Raw genomic sequence first — 20,651 nt, 5'->3', positions numbered from 1 at the left:
TAACCGAGCCAACACACTATAGACTCAACACTACCGCCAATATACTGGATTTGGTTTTTACTAATGAGGATGGGATGATCAATAATATTGAGTACCTTCCTGGTATTGGTGCAAGTGACCACCTGTGCCTCCAATTTAACTTTATATGCTATTCAAGCCCTGCGTCAACTAACAGACCCAAGTACAACTTGAATCAGGCTGACTTTAGTAGGATGAGGGAGTTACTCCAAGCTCTTGATTGGAATGACTTGCTTGATACCTTGGATATCTGCTCAGCCTGGGAATTGTTTGGTAATATGTTCACTGATATTATTAATGACTGTATCCCTAAATATGTACCCAGAAAGAGAAAAAATATTTTTATGACACAAAAAGCACTTTCGCTGAGAAATAAAAAATTTAAATTGTGGCGCAGATACAAACAGAGTAATTCCTCAACAGTTTACCAACATTATTCCCGGGTTAGAAATGAACTTCGACAGTTAACAAGGTCATTACGTGCTAATTATGAAAACAAACTTGTCCGTGATATTAAAACACATCCTAGAAACTTTTGGAAATATGTTAATTCTCAATTGAAGGTTCGACCATCATTAGACACTCTCCATCGTCCTGATAATACTGTTGCACATTTAGATTCTGAGAAAAGTGAACTGCTAAACAATTACTTTTCCAGTGTTTTTGCTCACGAAAACTTGTTATCTACTCCATCTTTCAATTTGGGCAAGAGCATTGACCCCCTCGCTGATATTGAAATCACACCTGCAGTTGTTTATTCTAAGCTGACTAACCTGAACCCTGCCAAGGCATCTGGACCAGAGGGCTGGCCTATATTATCACTTAAAGAGTGTGCATGTGAGTTAAGCATTCCATTATCCATTTTATTTGTCAAATCACTTGATTCTTCCACCTTACCCACTGCTTGGAAAGAAGCTTGTGTTACCCCTATATTTAAGAAAGGTGACCGTCATGTTGTTAGCAACTATCGACCAATTAGTCTTACTTCTCCAGTTGTTAAAATATTAGAATCCATCATTAAAGATCAAATCCAAGACCATCTTAACAGTAACAACCTGATCAACCCTTGTCAACATGGTTTTACTATGGGTAAATCTTGTACTACCCAGTTACTCACTGCTGTTAACTCATGGACAGAAGCTCTTGAAAAAGGTCTCTCAATTGACGTAATTTATTTTGACTTTGCTAAGGCATTTGATTCGGTGCCTCATGTTAGACTACTTACTAAGCTTGAGTCTTATGGCCTTACAGGAAACCTTTTGGGATGGCTAAAAAGTTTTCTATCTGGCAGGAAACAAAAGGTTGTAGTTAATGGACAGTCATCATCTTGGTGTGATGTGCGTAGTGGTGTGCCACAAGGTTCTGTGTTGGGTCCATTACTGTTTAATGTCTACATAAATGACATAACAACACAAATCAGTAGTCCTATCTTACAATTTGCTGATGACTTAAAGATGTTCCACATTATCAATGATGCTACTGATTATCACCAGCTGCAGCAAGATATAAACAATTTAGTTGCTTGGGCAAACAAGTGGCAATTGAATTTCAATGTGTCTAAATGCCATCTATTGCATCTCGGCAAACCACATAACTATGGCAGTTACAGCATAAATGGAATCCAGATTTGACTCCATCAAGGACTTGGACGTTATTGTCGATAACCAACTAAAGTTTCATGAGCACGCTAATTCTGTTGTTACGAAAGCAAACCGTACATTGGCTATTATACGGAAGTCCTTCAATTTCACTGATAAGACAATGTTTCTTAGCCTTTATAAGTCATTGGTGAGACCGATCATTGAATATGGTAATGCTATTTGGGGGCCACATTATATCCTTGATCAACAATCAATTGAAAGTGTGCAACGACGGTTTACCAAGTATTTGTTTAACTTTAATGATCTACCGTACTCAGAATGTCTATCAATATTAGGTTTGCCATCCCTGCAGTATCGTCGCTTACGAGGTGACATGATTCTTATTTATCGAATGATTTATAATGACATTGGACTCGAGCTATCTGACTTCTTTTCTACCAATACATGCAGTTCTACCAGGGGCCACACAAACAAATTTTTTAAACCACGTGCTGTCACCCGGCCAAGATCAAACTTTTTTGCAGTAAGGAGCATTAATGTATGGAACAATTTACCAGAGAATGTGATTGCAGCCCAATCTATCAACAGTTTTAAAAACCTACTGGATCAACACTTCTCCTCACAAATGTTTACTATCGATCATGACTGGTAGCTAATTTAAATTATGTTTGATTTTATTTTGCTAGCTATAGAATAGGATCATATACAGGCATTGCCTATGTATCCTAAATCACAAATACTAATACTACTATACTTACATAGCCATATCATCTACTGTGTCCGTTCTGTTGGCTAGCCGCCTATTGCACGAAAACAATCGAGTACAACATCGACGACATCATTTGACATCTACAAACACAAGGTGCTAACAAAACTGTCACTACCAGGTAAGCACTGAATATAAACTCACTCATTTCATCCTAGTCACTTCACTTCAAGCTTCACCTTTTCTCAAAGACCATAACACCGCCAAGCACAACCTTGATCACGTGATGCACGTCTGTCACGCGATTTAAGATTTTTTCATTTATGAAGATGAGCAATCAGCGGACCCGGTGATTAAAGGCAGGGGGAGATATGGACAGGTATGTGTTGATATAATGAATATTGCTTTCAAGTTAATGTTCAACCTTCAGACTTGTTGTATAACCATTGCCATAGTTACATCACAATTTAAAATTTAAATTTATCCAACTGGCATCATGCTTACTCTTTGTTCACTTTAACCATCAGGCTTATGGAATGTCTTACCTTTAAAGATTTACACTGTAGCTATCATCATTTTTGTTGTGTCAACTAGCTTCATTAGTTGTTTCATGTGCCTGACCGATCCAGATTGAAAACAAGTTGATGTTGTGCTACCTCTAAAAACCAGGCACCATGCAGCTAGTTAGTTTTGGTTGCACAATAATATTAGCTAATTCTCGTACGTAATTCATGAAATTTTTGTAATTCTTGAAATTTTCGTAATTCATTGCTATGCACTGCTAAGGAAACGCTTGTTAATCAAACCACTTTAACCAACATATTATGCACAGAAGTATCTTCTAAACTGTTTTATAGTTTGACTATCGTTTTTTCCCACAAATTCTCTCTACAAAGCCTCATAGCTGCTCTTCATTTTCGTTCGCGTATGTAAAGGATACGCCCCCTTTCAACTCTAAGTGATAGGCTATTCCTGGTAGTGTACGAGGCTTGCATTATTGTTTTTCATTGTTAAACGCCGAAAACCTCAAAGGGAAGGTAGTTTACAAAGCCTGAGAAAAGTCGCCACACACGTATTTCAGTCCACCAAAAAGAAACCACCTCAGAGCAAAGTTCACCTGTGCAGAAGTTTAATACAGACTTCATTTAGCTTTTACTTCTTACATAAAAGCTACTTTTACCATTATTTAACGATTTTGCTCACGTGGGTGCATACGGACAAACATAGATAGGTAGGTAGATAGATAGGTACACACACACTTTTTACGAAAACAATTTAAAAGAAAACATCCACAAGTAGTAGAATGGCTAAGTGAACAAATTTGCTAAAATAATTCAAAAGTATCAAGTATTTTGTGGAAGCTGAGTAAGGTACACTGAGATATGGTACCACATCAAAATCATTTCCTTGCATTTAAGACATTTAAACTAGGTTTGGATCTGACCATCCCTTGTTTGTCTATGAAGAAACAAATTTTACTGTTAAGGATTTTATGGCTTTCGCATGCATTTTCTATTGGTTTTATTTGTCAGGTTCATTGAATTGTGTGTGATATGATTTGTACTTTTGATGGAACCCTATCAAATATGAAATGGTGTGAATCATGGAAAATTTGGTGTTTTTGTCAGAAATATTTTTTTACTTAGCCACTCTACTACAGCGGATAATGAAGCTCGAATACCACTAGAAGCTCTGAGCATAATCTTGTATTTTTCTAAAGCATTTAACCTGCTCGAGCCTAGCTCAGAAGCACACTGTGGCTGTAAATGAGTTGCCATTTCATCAAAACCACGCCCCTTACTTAATTTTGTACTCTTGATTTTTGTTAACTTTTTAGTTATAATAATGCTGATCTCTTTCTCTTAACAATACACTGGTGTGGCCTTAGCTACACAACACACAACCATGACAACATGTCAGTTAGGTACTAGAGGTGATGCACAATAGCCAGAGTGTTGAATGTGAAATAGTAGTCTTGCATGCCCAGATCACTTTACTTTTTGAGTGATGGTTAGCGGAAACCTAAAATACTTGGGATTTTGGAATCTTTGCAAAACATCTGTAAAATATAAAGCGTAAAGTGTGATTTGCTCGTTGCTTCCAACATGACTGTTGTACAAGACCAACCATTGTACTTGTTGAAAGTAACTCGTGTGTCATTGTTCCACTCAACTGTACTTGCCTCATGACATGTTACTGGAATTTCAATTTCACATGATAAATGTGCCTGTGAAACACAATGGGTGTATTATGAAGGTTTTGAAATTCTCTTATCATGGTCCATGCATGGGTAAACACATAGTAGCTGTCAGAAACAAATCAACAAACTTCCTGTGAAAAATCCTCACATTACAAAAACCGTTGTAAAATGCAAATGCACCACTCGATCAGCTGCAGGCTGAAAATTGGAACATGTAAGGTAATAAGATATTGGAACATGTAAGGTAGTAAGATATTGGAACATGTAAGGTAGTAAGATATTGGAACATGTAAGGTAGTAAGATATTGGAACATGTAAGGTAGTAAGATATTGGAACATGTAAGGTAGTAAGATATTCCTAGAATCTGATAAGCATTTACAGTTATTTATGTGAAAATCAATTTTGCTGTATGTAATAACATACAGAGTAAACTACTGAAAGAAATCATTTGAAAATTGTATGTAGATAGAGAAACCATTGTAGGAAAAGCCTTTAAGTCATTGCTTTAAGTAGAAAGTGTGGTATTGGCCATTAGCTATAATGTAAAACCAAACATGTGTAAAAGTGTATAATTAAAAAGCTGCTATGTCAAATATGCCAGCATAATAATAGGCTGGAGTGCTATGCTAGCATATTAGGTGGATATTTCAAACTATGGAGCTTAATTCCATGAAAATAGATTGATACTCCCTAATAGAGCAGTCAGTGGAAACTGCAATAGAACGCATTGTTCATAGCTTCTTAGATCAATACTCTCTAATAGAACAGTCACTTTGTACTGAAATACTCTAATAGAGCATTCACTGATTAAAATGTTCCAAGATAATTGTAAGAAGTGTTAGGAGCATAATGGGAACATTGATAGAAAACAACATCTGTAATCTGACACCTCTGTACTCTGTAATCCGACACAAAATTGGATTCCCTAGACTTGAAAATCCATTGTTTTCAACCTTTGTAATCCAACAGAGAATAATAGCAACATTAAAAACAATCACAGAAAATAATTTTTAAGCAACCAAAGCATTTAATTGGTTGACATAAATAGAAAAATGTTGTAATATTTACAAATTCTAAAATTAAATCATGTCAAAAATATTGTGTGATCCATTTTACTTGTAATTTACTGCACAATCTGACATAATTTTAGATATTGTACAATGTTGGATTACAGAGGTGACTTGATAATCTGACAACCTCAGCAAAATTTATAGCTCCCATTGAGCATCATAATAGAGTGTAGATATATACAAGCAGAGGTCTAGGGCATAGCCCTAAAAGAAGCTATACAGGCACATTTCATAAAGCTAACACTGAAATTTTTATATATCTACTACTGTAAGTTATGCTTTCTGAACTGCTCCTGTGTCAAGGAAACTGCTATTACCTTCATCTTATCAAAACTATCAGATATCATGACATCAGTACTAGTGTTTGCTTTTATAATATATATAACAGAGGTCAGTGGTGGGTACAGGGGTTGCAATGGTTTCAGCTGAAACCCCCTCCGAAAATAGCACGCGCCCCAAGGTTGCAATGGTTTTAGCTGAAACCCCTCCGAAAATAGCATGCGCCCCAAATTTATTGACACATGTGGGTAATAAAATCACCACGTGTGTTATAGTACTATCTATACTGGCGAAAAACTTCATACTTTAGCCTTTGAAATCACAATTACAGCATTCTACAGCAGGTTGTGACCTTTTTTTAATTTTGTTCTTCGACTTACAGCTAGGCTGAAGTCGAGTGGAATCTGAAACCCCTCTGAAAATTTCTAGATCCACCACTGGAGCTTATGATAAGATATTTCTGTTGTCCTGCCACTATGTCCTGACAAATCAGAATTGGCCGAACTGGAAATGGTAGATTTGATCTATTATATCCACTACAGCATAGTAGAAAGGATTATGTCACATGCATGATGCAGCTATTATGTGGTTACACTACACTAGAGGGTTGGCATTGGTACATTAGTGGTCACTCCCTTGGGTTGTAAGAATGTATACTATCTCCTAGCAACCAAGTAATTGTTATAGAATCAACCACATGCCAGCTCAGCCCTTAGGCTCCCTTCTTGTGCTTTAATTGATGGGACACTGTGTCTGGACAAATTGTATTATGGTCAGACATGTAATTTGACTGAATTTGTCCAGTGTCTGTACATTATCATAAGCTCTGATATAATAGTCACTGGATACTGCATGTACTGTGTGTTATGTAAATACAGTACTGTACATTCACCTTATACAACCAAGTACTAAGAATAATACGAAACGCGGTTAAAATTACGTCATAAATAAATAATTAAATAAATAAATAATTAATAATTAATGTTTGAGAAAACTACGAGGCCTAGAGACATGAACTAACCGGGGATAGATTCGCCTGTGAATGAAGGCACAAACGTATAATCATCGCTCCTGTTTGTGCTGATGACTTGACCATACGTGTAATTCTATATAACGCCCAGTACCACACCCTTGCTTAATTACTTACATATTGTGCGAAGAAGATTAGTGATGCCCGTGCAGGAGAGCCAGAAGCCACTTGTGTAAACAAGAAGATTACAAGTAAGTTTTTATGTTTGTAACATCTCAAGTCTCCATGCCAGCTCATATCAAAAAAGGCCAATGAGGATTGTCAACTGAACTACTCAGAGCAAAATCTTTGCACAGAACAAAGTTTTAGCCTCAATTCTTGTGATATATCCACCAAAACAGCCCAATGTCCATCTTGAATCCTTGTTGGCAGCCTCACATTGGTCAAACTAAATGTATGAATTTGTCATGAAAATTTTTGTAATGCCCGCTGTTCTTTTCCCAATGGAAATACATGTATTTACGCTAAATTTAGAAAACGCAAAAAAGCGTCCATTAGAATTCATAATTTGCCCGACACACCATACATGAAAATAAAGCCCATGAATTTATCTAATCAATGCAACCCGAACGTTTATTGTAGCGCTTTTATAGAGGCAGTTATTCACTGTTGATTCCACCATCAAACACGCTCCATACATTTTTCCCATACAAAAAAACCATTACCACAGCACGCAAACCCCAAAAAGGCGGCGCTTAATAACCAGCCAAATTTGTTAAACTTGGTATCATTCTACGTGTTGAATCACACTGATTACGAATCCACCCGAACTTTTTTTGTAACAGGCTATTTTACAAAGATGTGACAGAAAATGTGTGAAAAAACCGTGTTTTTTCACTATATTATTTCGTACCTGGATGCGTATATTTGCTGTTTAAGGCCCTCCCTTCTCTTATCCCTTGGTCGTGTCTTAAAACTTTATATATCACAAGATGCGGAATTTATCAAGGAGTCTGATGAACAAACCCTTACCTCCGTAAATTGAAGTATGCGGAAGTTGTGGCGTATTTTATAAAACACGGTATTATTTTCCGTAATTTAAATTCGTAAAATGTTTAAATGTATTGTTAATGCGTCATATTTATTGATATGTGCCAGTGGATTCATTCACGTATATAAACAATACAAGAAAACATTAAACTGACATATGCCACGCTCTTTACAATAAGCATATAAAATACAAGTAAACAATTTTGTCTTGTGCAGCTGGCATGGCGAACTTTCTTTGTGTTGGTGTCAGGCAATTCAATACGTGCTTAATCTTTTTTGCCTTCACCTGGCGTAGCTACTAGGCTCTAGTGTCTTCCTTTATCTGGTTCATCTGGCTTGCATGCGCCTACAACATTGTGTAGCTATCTCCTGAAAGTTGTGTATGCATAACTATAGTGTGTCACCCATCACTGTGCCATTGCTACATCACTGATGAACCTTACTTAGCTCTAGTTGATGTTGATATGCATTGCTGTATATTGGCTAATAATTTTTATCTGCATGGTGATGTTGCCTATAATGTATTGCTACATACAATACTGCAATAATGTATAGTTCTCTCCTGTATGTTTTGTATACATATACTTTGTACACATCACTGTGCCATTACCACACCAATGATGTACTGGCACTTAGCTACTGGTGGCCTTTAGTTACGATGCCACTATTGTGTTATATCTGTCACTACTGTGACATATTGAGTTGATTTGGAGATAATGCATTCACCACCTAATAGCCTCACCGGGGGGCTGTCACATTGGTGTATGTACTTGGTTGTATGTGACGCGGTCCTAGCTAACAATTGTACTATTAATATTATTTAGTTATGCATGTTCCACCATATAACTGGTTACTATGGTATTGATATAGTGTTTGCACAGCAAAAAAGATATTGCTGTATAAAGTCAGGACTATTAAATGCTTTAATGATTACTACAACACTATTGTAGAGAGAACACATGTTGACTTGTTTGATCTTGATAATAGATAATCAACACAACAATACTAATAACTAATAATGGAGTATAATAGAGTTCAGTACAGTATAGTTACTAATGGTTAGTTATGTACAATATGTCCTATCTCCACTATAGGTAGGGAAGATGACTTGGCTGCTTCAACACTTCCTCCTTTAGTGTTTCCTCCAACAACACTTATAGTGTTACTGTTGATGGTTGCTACTCCGACACTAGACCTGGCAGTAATAAGATTGTCAACTTGTATCCATGACTTCTTTGAAGTGTCATACAGACTAATATCTGATGTGGCAACACCTTTAACACTACCACCGATGATCAGAGGAGGGTTGGAGGATGGTACTGTAGTAGTGAAGTAATGTGGAGGATATGATAGTTCCTCCCACTGACTGGCTACTTGATCTGATGATGAAGTGATGGTGGATACTGGTAACTGATGTGATTCCTTGTTACGACCTGTAGCAGTACCATATCCCACTATGAGTAGGTGTTCTCCTACAATTGTGGGTTTGATGTCCCACATTGGGACAGGTAGTTTAGTAGACACTTCTCTCCATGGTGATTTGTGTCGCCAGTTAATTGTCTCAATACTGTCAAGGGACTTCTCTGACTGATCACGTCCGCCCATAACCATCAAGTGATCACCATGGACTACAACACCTGGTAGGAATCTTTCATGGATCATACCCGGATATGTTTGTGACCAACTGTTAGTGTCTCTGTAATAGGTGGAGACTTTGTGGAGTGTTTTGTAAGTGACTGAATCCTGACCACCAAATATGGACAAGGAACTATCCACCATACACAGTACTCCACGATGATGACCAGGTGGAGGGAGGGTATTCCATTGGTCAGTTGTGATATTGTACTGGTACACATTGTTATATGTCTCATTCTCAGGAGCAGTACCAGCAGTGACATAGACATTGTTATCATCCACTACAACAGAAGCATTATACATTGTTCTTGGAAGATCTGAACACTTATCCCACTTGAGGTGATATTGTTTAGTCTGTAAAGCCTCCACCAAAGGAGGTGAGTCCTAAGGGAGGAAATTGTGTGTTAGTATGGATCACATGATTTCCCTCAATAATGTAAACCGTTAGTAGTCAGTGTATTGTCTGAGGTTGTTTAGATTACTGACTGTTACCATAGTAACTATCAGTTATCATAATTTCATTTGCTACATACAAGTGATACTGTTATGTCAACTGTAAAAAATACAAAGTGATAATTGAAGTTCTTAACATGACATTCCAACAGTTACTCGTATATCACAACACACTAATAATTTTACAATATACTAATATGGCTTCACCACACAAATATTGTTATGTAATCATGGAGGTTCATGTGACCTCAACTTGTCATATCATTTATTACTTGTTATCCAACTAGGGAAGCTACAGTAATCCTGTGAAGTTGTGAGTTAGAAATTTAAAGCAGAAACTGTGTTGGATGGAGAAGAATAATCCCAGACCAGATAGTGACTTGATCCTGAGCTTGATCAAGATCACTTATACGATGATCAAGAAGATGTTGTTTGATTACCTACCAGAGTTGTAAGGTACATGGTCAGTTGAAAGAAAGGAGTAGCTAAAACACTGGGGAAGGTTGCGGATTCACTAATATATCTGTAGGTATAGGCTTGTTTCACCACTTTATAGCTATTCACTTGTTCACTACTTTTTTCTTTGGTCCTTGAAATTCCTAATTATTCTTCTACTTGTTAATATTACAGATTCATTATGTGTTGCTTACAATGATGCAATGCATGGCTGCTGAAACAGTTTTGGGTGTCAAAATCCTCATCATTTGCAATCTCAATTCACAGATAGTATAGACATCCCATATTGGATTGAAAACTTCAAAGCGCCACCTAATCATTCGTGCTTCACGCCCCTTATACTGTACACAGTACCAGGAATAGATTTTATAAGAACATGTTTTGCTTACTGGAACGTACCTCTGTGATATTCATAGCAGGGGTGGATCCAGGACCTGGCAAGGGGAGGGGCACAAACAGGCTAGTTGTAGGTGGTTAGGGAGAGCCAGATCCTCTTGTTAGTTGCTGCATTTTTGAAGCAGCAAATAATACATCTCTTAGTAGTATCTCACTGTTGATTTTTACCATTTTGGCCTTTTCAGATGGTTGTGAAGTCTTTAAAGCTGTTTAAAAGGCTCTGAATATCTTAAACAACAGCAACAGGGTAATTATTTTTAGAGGCGCTTAGTACGCAGAAGCTGCTGAGTGATAATTTCATTGTTAGTTTAACTTTGGTTCACTTTAATTTCTGGTGAATTCGTAATAAATGCTAGTAAATGTGCATGTTTTTGTGAGTTTTATAAGCTGATCTCGGCTTGGTATAAAATTTAGTATTTTAATCAGGAGTTTAGATTTTCCACAAGGTCGGGGGGGTGGGGGGTGGGGGTGGGCATTTGCCCCAAATGCCCCATCTTAGATCCGCCATTGCATAGTGGGTGTACTGATATGCATTAGCTAGAAGTTTGACAAGCACGAAAGGTTGATACGAGAGGCGGGATTTGTGAACTTGACTAAACTGGAGCGAATATACCATGAAACACATACCAGTACATGTAGCGTTAGTTAGCAATAAGCATCAGCCTTAAACTATACTTGTTCACTCTGTCATTTTCACAAACATGTTTTATACGGAAAGTGCCTATACCAGTAGTAGGCTAATCACCACCCAAGAAACAATCTACTGAACTTACTAGCTAAAGCAACCGAACTGTATCCAGACAGTAAAATAGAATTTTTGAATGAAAAAGAGTGTTTTAAAACTTCAGGCACAAAACACGGATAGTCACATAGTTTTGTATGGGCACTTCCAATCCAGGTAGGGGTGTCTGCTATCTATACTCAAAGCATTTAAAATCCATGCAAATTTTTCTTGGGGTACAGACCCTCCTATCTTAGCAAGCTCGTACATGTTGGATGTGCTTTGCACATTTATTGTTATACAATGTCAGGTCATGTCAGATCAACTTTGATCTGATCAATGAAAGCTAGTTATAATCTGCTGTCTGTGTCAGGCTTTATGTATGTGTTGTGGGCAATGTAGTATTCTCTGTATGTACATCATATGAATTGTGTGTTGGCCTGTATATAATATTAACTGTGTGATCATTGTGTGTTTGTACTTGCAAGATTTTGACACATTATGTATGCAAAGGGATTCCCCCGGTAGAGATAATCAGATCCACTATCTGCTTTGCTATTGTGTGTCAGTATCAAATCAGAAACTTGTAGAGAACAACAGCAAATACAGATACACAAGCTTGAGGAGAAGTGTAAGTTTATGGGCACGTTTGTTCTTGTAATCTCCTAGCAACACGTTATGTAGTATGATGTGCTGTCTGTTTCATAATTAAATCTATTTTGATAGGTAAGTTTCTTTAAAAGCTAAAACGGTTGTCTAAAATCAATTTAGCTTTTGTATATGTGCATGCAAGTATCTTGTAAAAACTGACTCATTGTTTGTAAATCAACCTGGTTGTTGTAATGTACAAAAATCAATATGGTTTTTATAACTTGCAGAAATTATTGCTAAACCAGGTCCATGCTCACTTCTAGCCTTCAGCTAGTTGTGGGTGCACACCTATTGTTTTCCAAAAAGCATGTGTGTGGGTGTATGCATGTATGTTAGTGTATTTGTGTTTGTCTTTTCCACACCCATGGGAGCAAAATGGCTTACACTAAAAGCAGCGTTGTATGTGAGAAGTGAAGGTTGCACAAAACACCAGTATAAACCTTCTCTGTAGGTAAGCTTTCACTTTGAGGCGGTTTATTTGTGCCAGTTTGAAGCAAGTTTCCTAAAGACGTCATTAATGCCTTTCACAATATAGCCAAAAATGGCATATCTATCTTCGTAGGCCACCATAAACAGCAAACTCCTTCGTATTTATGCAAACGAAAATGTATTAATACAATACATGTGAGAGAACATGATAGACACATCATAAAACAGCGGAGAAGACACTTCTGTGCGTAATTTACGATTTGTTCATAATATTCTTCCTTAGCAGTGCATAGCAACATAATTACCAAATTACAAATTAATTTATGAATTACAATATCAAATCTAGCCAAGTATAGCATAAATGTAAACAAAATTATACACATGGTTCATTAATTTTACTAGAAAGAGATAGTATTAACTGCATGGCTGCCTGGATTTTAGAAGAAGCACAACATCAACTTGTTTTTTATCAAGTGTCCACATTGTTCCACCATTTTATGGAACTGCTTTTATACTCTAAAATGTGTGGTTAATGATGTTAGATGATTTAGTTGTCTTCAAGCAGTTATCTTGTCTATTACCCATTGGTTCACTACTTTTTAAACCAGGTGCGCCCCTGGCTTACTGAAATTGTTTTTGTAAAAGTGTGTGTGTATGTGCGTGTGTCTGTGTCTTCATGTCTGTGTGTCTGCGTCTCTGTGTGTCTGCGTGTGTGTGTGTCTCTGTGTGTCTGCGTGTGTGTGTCTCTGTGTGTCTGCATGTGTGTGTGTCTGTGTATCTGCGTGTGTGTGTCTCTGTGTGCGTCTGTGTCTGTGTGTCTGCGTGTGTATGTGCCTATCTATCTATGTTTGTCCGTACACACCCACACGAGCAAAATCGCTAAATGTAAAGAATTGAAGGCTAACTTAAGTTTGTATTATACTTCCACACACATAAACTTTGCTCTGCGGTAGTTTCTTCTTGGTGGTCTGAAATACAGGTATGACGAGTCTTCGTGAATGGTCTTCCCTTTCGGTTTTAAAGATGTTTAACAACTTCAAAACATGTTGAATGCCTCCTAGGCTACCAGAGATAGCATATGCTTCAAGTTGAAAGGGGGGAATTACCTGTACTTATGCAAATGAAAATGAAGGGCAGCCTCGAGGGTTTCTATAAACAATTTGCATGAGAAAACACGATAGACACACTATAAAACAGTTGAGAAGATACTTCTGTGTGTAATTTGCAGTTTAAAGTGGTTTGTTATTGTTACACTTCGTTAGCAGAACATAGTAGCGTAATTATAGAATTACAGAATAATTCATGAATTACAAATAAGTTAAATTACAGTATTTACAAATCTAATTGTCTAGCTGAATTAATAGCATGAATGATTAATTGCCTATTTAGTTAGAATGTGAAAGTATTAACTGCATGGCCACCTGGTTTTTAGAAGTGGCATAACATCAACTTGTTATTTCTACGATCACTTATCAAACTTAGTTTTTTCTTATGCTATTTCAACATTACTGACTGATGAAGCCATGTATACCACTCTAGAAGAAAGAATGGCACCAGGCTTTTTGTGTGAACATGTGCCCTGACTATCAATTACTGAAATAGTGAAGTAGCCAATATGCTTTGTTTTCAGCTATGTTCAGCCCATTATACAGAGTTACAAATGAAGAACACTAGGAGAAGGCCCTCTGTAATTAATCCAGTCACGACGGAAAGCTCGGAAAATCCTGTTACAAATGTAGGAGGTAGGGATGCCATCACATGATGCTACCGTGAATCAACACCTTGCAGTGTCAGCAAAGATAAATGGGACACAATGAGTAAGCTCATGAAGCATGCATTGTATGTACTGTGGTATGCCAAAAGGCACTTGTTGGGCTGAAGTGATGCCAAATAGTGAAAAAAAATCAGCACATAGCCTTACCTTAGCTTTTATCAAGTTGCGCTTGTCTGAAAGTATCAGTCAGGCAATCAGTCAGTCAGTCAGTTAGTCAGTTGAAAATTCCATTAAAATTTTTTGTAGCTAAGCATTTAGAGTCATACAGAAGGCACTTTTGGGCTTGGTTATACCTAACCAATACTGCCAATTAAGGCACCATGCAGGTATTGTGTGGCTAGTGATATTTTTGGCTGCCCAAATCTCCATGATCCTTACTATCATACTGTATGATAAACTAGTGAGCCAGTGAGAGAGAACACACACACTATGGCAAGTGAAAAGGATGTAGCAGAGCAAGGTCATGACACAAATGAAGATGCAAAAACACCTCATTCTCCCATTTACACAGAGTCAACTCCAGTGGTCATAAGGGGGGGGAAGGGGGGGAGAGAGATCCTGTACCCTGCGATCTGATGCCTTATAAGACACTAATGAATATTTCTTGCAGATGATGCATTGTCTAATAACCTTCTTAATGGATTGTCTTGCTGCAGGTATCCAATATGTTTGTCTTATAGCAGTGATAGTGCTGTTCAACTTGACACGAGTATCTTGAATTATGAGTGTGGTAAATGGATGGTGTTGAGGTAGTAGGTACAGAAACTTCATTAGCTCAGTAACCAAGACATTGTGGATCCTTCCTGCCTCCACAACGAATAAAGTGACTGTTGTCTAGAAACAAGCGTAGCTGAAAAACCAAAGGCAGACGGTTAGCTGATTTTGAAGTAAATCTCTTGCTAAAACTCTGCTGTTGACAATCACCTATCCATGCTAACTTAGACTTATTCAGTTCCTGGGCTGATAATGGACCTGACTTTCTTGATGATAAAGGTTTCGAATTGGAGACAAAGTGCAACACATAGGCTGTAAATCCAAGCAACTTATCCAACCACACTGATAAACATTCATAAGGTGTATTCAGTGATGACTGGATAAATTTGGCTAATCTTTTAGCTATGAGTGCAGAAATATACAAAGAAGATGCCATCAATATTTTCAGTGAACAAAAATTGTAATTTTGCACATAGACTGGTGTACTGATATTCTACAATTGATTGATTTATACATCTTATGGTGTACATGAAATAAATAAGGGACTTAGACGCAGGAGTACCAAGAATCTTTAAAGCAGCTGGAGCCCTGGCAAGGCAAGCACACACACACACACACACACACACACACATACAAAGAAATGAAGCACACATCAGTTAATAGTTAAATTAATCAGTTTAACAGATCTGACAGATCCCACAGTTCTGAGGAGCGAGCACTGATAATTCTGTATGAGCAAGATATTGCAATGGCAGCTTGATGAAACAATGGCTTAATAGCTCTGGATGGTAACTTGTGTGCATGAAATACGTTGGTCAGCCTCCAGGTTTAAAGTGCCCTAAGCAGCCAATCTCAATTGAATATAAACAAGCTAGCCAGTACATCAGTGTTCTTAGTCTAAGAATAAAATATCTTAGTACAAAGAATTTACACAGCAAAGCAGTCCGAAACCATGCCAATTAATTAGCAAATCCCTGTTCTACTGTACCAAAAACAAGCTCTTATACTACACCCGTCATCTGGAACAATCAGTTGCACTCAAACACACGAGAAACAAACGTACCACCCAACCAAGTGGCTGGCTCAGAAAATCAAGCAGTGTATACTAAATAAATTATTAGCAGGAAGCCACTAATGTGCTATCACAAATAAACGAATATCTTGTGTTTTCAGCGAAAAAACTAGGGACAAAGGAAAGTCCATGATACGTGTATTGTACATACTGCAATGGTGAAAAGGCACATCTCAGGACGAATCGACGTTGAACAGTGAAGAAATCAAGCTCGTAGCTATATCCATTGTTGAGTTATCCTTGACTGAAGGCATCAGTTAGTCAGAAAAAATTTTGTTAAATAGAAAATTTTAAGATTCCATAGAAGCTTTTTAAGGGTTTGGGGTTGGTTTTGAGCTTGGCTGTGCCTAACCAATTCTGCCAAGTTGTCATGAACGGAAATTGAGGCTGGTTTTAGGGTGACATTTTTGGCTGGAAAAGCCCAGTTATGCATGATCCCTACTATACACTGTATGATATTATGTATGTATTTGCACACAGCTATCATATATGTGTGCACTGTGTTTGACACTGTAAAAAATGAAATTAAAAAAATGAAAATAATTAAAATAAAAATTGTGAGAAGAGATGAGCATGGTCCTGTTTCCAGGGATGTGTGTCCCCCATCCCTTTCTCGTGTTATAGATGACTCAGTACTATGGTTCATGTGGCCAGTTGTCTCTGTACTCCAGAAAATCATCTCATTTTCACTGTCTTAAACACTAACATGGAATACATTGGTATCACTTGATGGTGATTGACAAACAGGAAAGGGTCCTGAAAGGAGATTACTAAGCTTGGATTGCATGGCTGTCGGGCCATCACCTCGAACAATATGATCCCCAACAAAGTTCCAATAATAATGAGCAGCGATTAATAATGATACTTCAAAATGCTCATCTCCTGTGATTGGATATGCCAACGTTAGGCCTTGCAGGTGGGGAACATTTTGATACAAGCATGAAATGAGTTGTAGAGAGGTTTTGATATGTTTGGGACAATGAGTCCTGATACAAGAATCCTTTCTATAGTTAATGCCTCCACATTTACAACTGTTACACTTAATATTGGCTGCAGATTTTGTTCCAAATGATGAAATATAGATGTCCTCTGCATGATTGTGACAGAACCTTAATGAATTGGCTAGCCTTTGAGAGATAAAAGATCTCTGGGCACTTTCATCAAACAGGATATTTGCCTTTGCACATTGATCATCTATGCTAGCTGTCTTTAATAAACATTTGCTTGTGTGTGAATGTGTGGTACTCAATAGTGAGTTCAGATGTACGGTTTGCAGCGGTACCGGTGTCTGTCCATTTGAGTACTTGTATTTTCCTTATTGCTTAAGCTAGTGCAACAGAGGCTGGTGTGGTGTCTCTTTGCTGCTTTGTTTGGATCACACTCAGACACCCTATGATGTGCTAGCCAATTGAAACAGAGCCTTTTCCTTTTATCTATTTACAAACACATAAGATGCCAGTGGAAATTAGACAAAGTTTAGCAAGGGAACACAGGCATTCAGAATGAACATTGATGAGCTTAGGCAAGACATGTTAAAGGAGATATGTGTTCTTGAACAGGATCTGTTTACTTTCCCAGATACTTCACTGCCACCATGACAGCTACTTCTTTCTTCACTAGTGCTCATGATGGAAATGATAAAATTAAGGTGGGCATTTCAAAGGTGAAAAACAAAGTTAAGAAATCTGTGTATACACCTAAGAAATTAATGTGTTCATACTGTAAAGGTGTACACATAGTCCAAAAGATTATGATAAACCTAGAATGATACCCGGAGCGGGTAAATCTATACGTGTCTACACGTGGGCATTTACAATCTTGTGTGTCTGTCAAAATTGCTTTTGAAAAATGTCAGTGGAGTGTTTGTAATTTGAATCCATTGGTGGAAAGCTGGCAACAGCTTTGACAACATCTCCCAATAGCTGAGCCTTTAAATAATTAAAATTCTGTACTCCAGACAATGTAGGGTTTGAATCAATAGCTGCACGAAGAGTCCCAATAGTTCTGCCATGTCAGAGGATCTCCAGTAAAAGTTGGGAGGCTTAACTTTGGGAAGCAAGTTACGCTTCAGCTTGTATTCAACCCACCATGATTGCTTGAATTCTGTTCCAACAGCAAACTGTCTGCAAATTGAATCTGAAAAGGGTGGGACACCTGACCACTGTCAAGTGGACCTGCTTGTTCCATGTTTTGTGGCTGAAAGGGTTGTGCAGTTGCAGAAGATCTAGAGAGTGAAACCTTCGAAGTTGAGGAGATTCAAGACAGCATTCTTGAGATGGTGGATGAGGATACACAAATTCTTTCATAACAAGCTAAGATTTCAGCAGCCCACCTCATTCCATACAGACTGAGCCAACGGTTTCTGGGTCCTGAATTGCCTCGACAAATTTGCCGTCAAGCTTTTGCAAGGCTTGTCTCTTTCGTCAAAGTTTCTTAACTGCTGTGTTGAGCATATCTAGTTTAGACTCATTCAGTGCCTCTTCTGACACCATTATCTTCTTCACAGCTTTAAATAAGCTCTTGTCAACTGTGAGTGGTGTGCGTTGCAAGGCAACTGGTAACATAGCAAACTCTCCATCTGTTAGCTGTTAACTCTAAAGAAAATAATGCAACACAAAACATATTTCTTCAAATAGACTTGCTTGCCTTACATGGTACCATTAAATTCACAATGCCACAGTACCACAGCTTTTGCATAGCTGATTAGAAAAGTTAGCATAGTTCTCGGTGTAATTAGCTGTAAGGCTATCCTGATCACAGCACCAGAAAACTTTGTGATAGTAGCAAAAGACACAGTTCAAACACACCAAATGGACATAATATAGCTACAACTTAACATATAACTACAACTTAACAACAAAGAATACATACGTAGTTACAACCATCACGTAATATTGCTAAATACAATAACTGAATTTGAAATACAGCTATAATTACAATTACCAAAATATGTTACTGGGTTTCTTTGACAGCTTCCTTAGCAATGCATAGCTGAATTATGAAATAATTGGTGAATTACAAAATATGTGTAATTTCTATGTATTGTTACAAAACAAGGCTAGAAATAAATTAATAGCATGCTGTGTGTTAATTTACAAGTACAGTGTAGCAGGGATATAACACTTCTTATTGTTTTACAGTGATTTAATATCATGGACTACTCCAACTTGTTTCAGTACTTTTTATCGATGTGCTATGGTCCCTACTTGAAAATTCCAAATTTTTCGTGTACTTGTTTGTTAATTTTTTTGTAATAATTTTAGTATGACTGATGAACCCACGCATACCACATCTGAAAAGGCACTGTGTGCCCCAGCTATATCAATTATCATCTGAAAAGTGAAGTATCCATTACGCTTCGTTGTCAGCTATGTTCAACCTGTTTGTTACACAGCATTTCGAATCAAGAACTGTTCGAAAAGCACCTCTACAATCCACGCATACCAAAAGAAAGAAATCGTGCCATGCACCCCAATCATATTAATTATTGTCTGAAAAGTGAAGTATCCATTACGCTTCGCTGTAGGCTATGTTCAACCTATTACACAACAGTACGAATCAAGAACTGTTTGAAAAGCACCTCTGCAATTAAAATAGCCACGGTGAAAAATACAGACGATTTCCGTTTTGAAGAGAAGCCATTATGTGCTCACGCCAAATCGACACCTTTCCCTGTCAGCAAAGATGAATGGAACACAAAGAAGGACACTGGTAAATCCATGAAGAATGCATTGTACATACTGCGGTATGCCAAAAGGCACCTGTTGGGCCGAAGTGATGTCGAACAGTGAAAAAGTCAAGCCCATAGTGTTAGCCATTATCGAGTTACGCTTGTCTGAAGGCATCAGTCAGTTACTCAGTCAGTAGAAAATTCCGTTGAATAAAAATTTTTTTAAATTCCATAGCAACTTGTTGAAAGTGTTTCCGGTCGATCTGAAAGCTTGTTTGGGCTTAGTTTTACCTCACCAATACTGCCTCATCATCGTAAGGGAAAATTGAGGCTGGTTTTTTGGGTGATATTATTTCATGGACCATGCCTACTCCTTTGTGGTCCCTACTATATAGTTACTATTGTAGTGTATGATAAAGAGTTAATAAATTCAAGGGATGGGATTTACTGGGCACTTGGTTTTAGAAGTAGCACAGCATCAACTTGTTAAATTAATAATTTCACCAGATTTTTTGTATCTACGTGTTACTATTCCACTAGAGAGACTGCTGTGTTAGAGTATCTCAAGTCAACCCCATGGTCACCTTTCCTTATTTTCACTGTGCTAGTATTATAAATACAGCTAAACCAATAACAGGTGTGCTCATCATGTTTGAGTAAATAGATTGTTAAGAAGGTATGTGGTACAATGCGTTGAATAGTTAGATCCATTATTAGAAGTATGGTGATGTGTTTTGATTATTTAATAAGGAGACGTAGCCAATCCTATGGCTGCAGCACATGTT

At 37.6% G+C, this 20,651-nt stretch overlaps 2 protein-coding genes across 3 annotated transcripts in view; both read right to left on the bottom strand.

Annotated features, from left to right (window-relative positions):
• The window catches only part of LOC136246136 (eukaryotic translation initiation factor 4H-like), a 72,429-nt gene that overhangs the window by 11,101 nt on the left and 40,677 nt on the right, over positions 1-20,651 (bottom strand). The gene's annotated exons all lie outside the window — the stretch shown is intronic.
• LOC136246135 (probable serine/threonine-protein kinase kinY) overlaps positions 8,858-20,651 on the bottom strand; it is a 36,812-nt gene continuing 25,018 nt past the window's right edge. For both annotated transcript variants that reach the window (XM_066037592.1, XM_066037593.1), the window contains one exon: positions 8,858-9,914. In XM_066037592.1, coding sequence (XP_065893664.1) covers positions 8,955-9,914 — 960 coding nt within the window. In that variant the 3' untranslated portion in view covers positions 8,858-8,954. The remainder of the gene's footprint in view (positions 9,915-20,651) is intronic.

Source organism: Dysidea avara, chromosome 15, assembly GCF_963678975.1.
Source record: "Dysidea avara chromosome 15, odDysAvar1.4, whole genome shotgun sequence".
In the NCBI taxonomy this organism is placed as follows: Eukaryota; Metazoa; Porifera; class Demospongiae; order Dictyoceratida; family Dysideidae; genus Dysidea; species Dysidea avara.
Note: the sequence above shows the minus strand (reverse complement) of the source record. Positions and strands in the feature narration are given on the sequence as shown.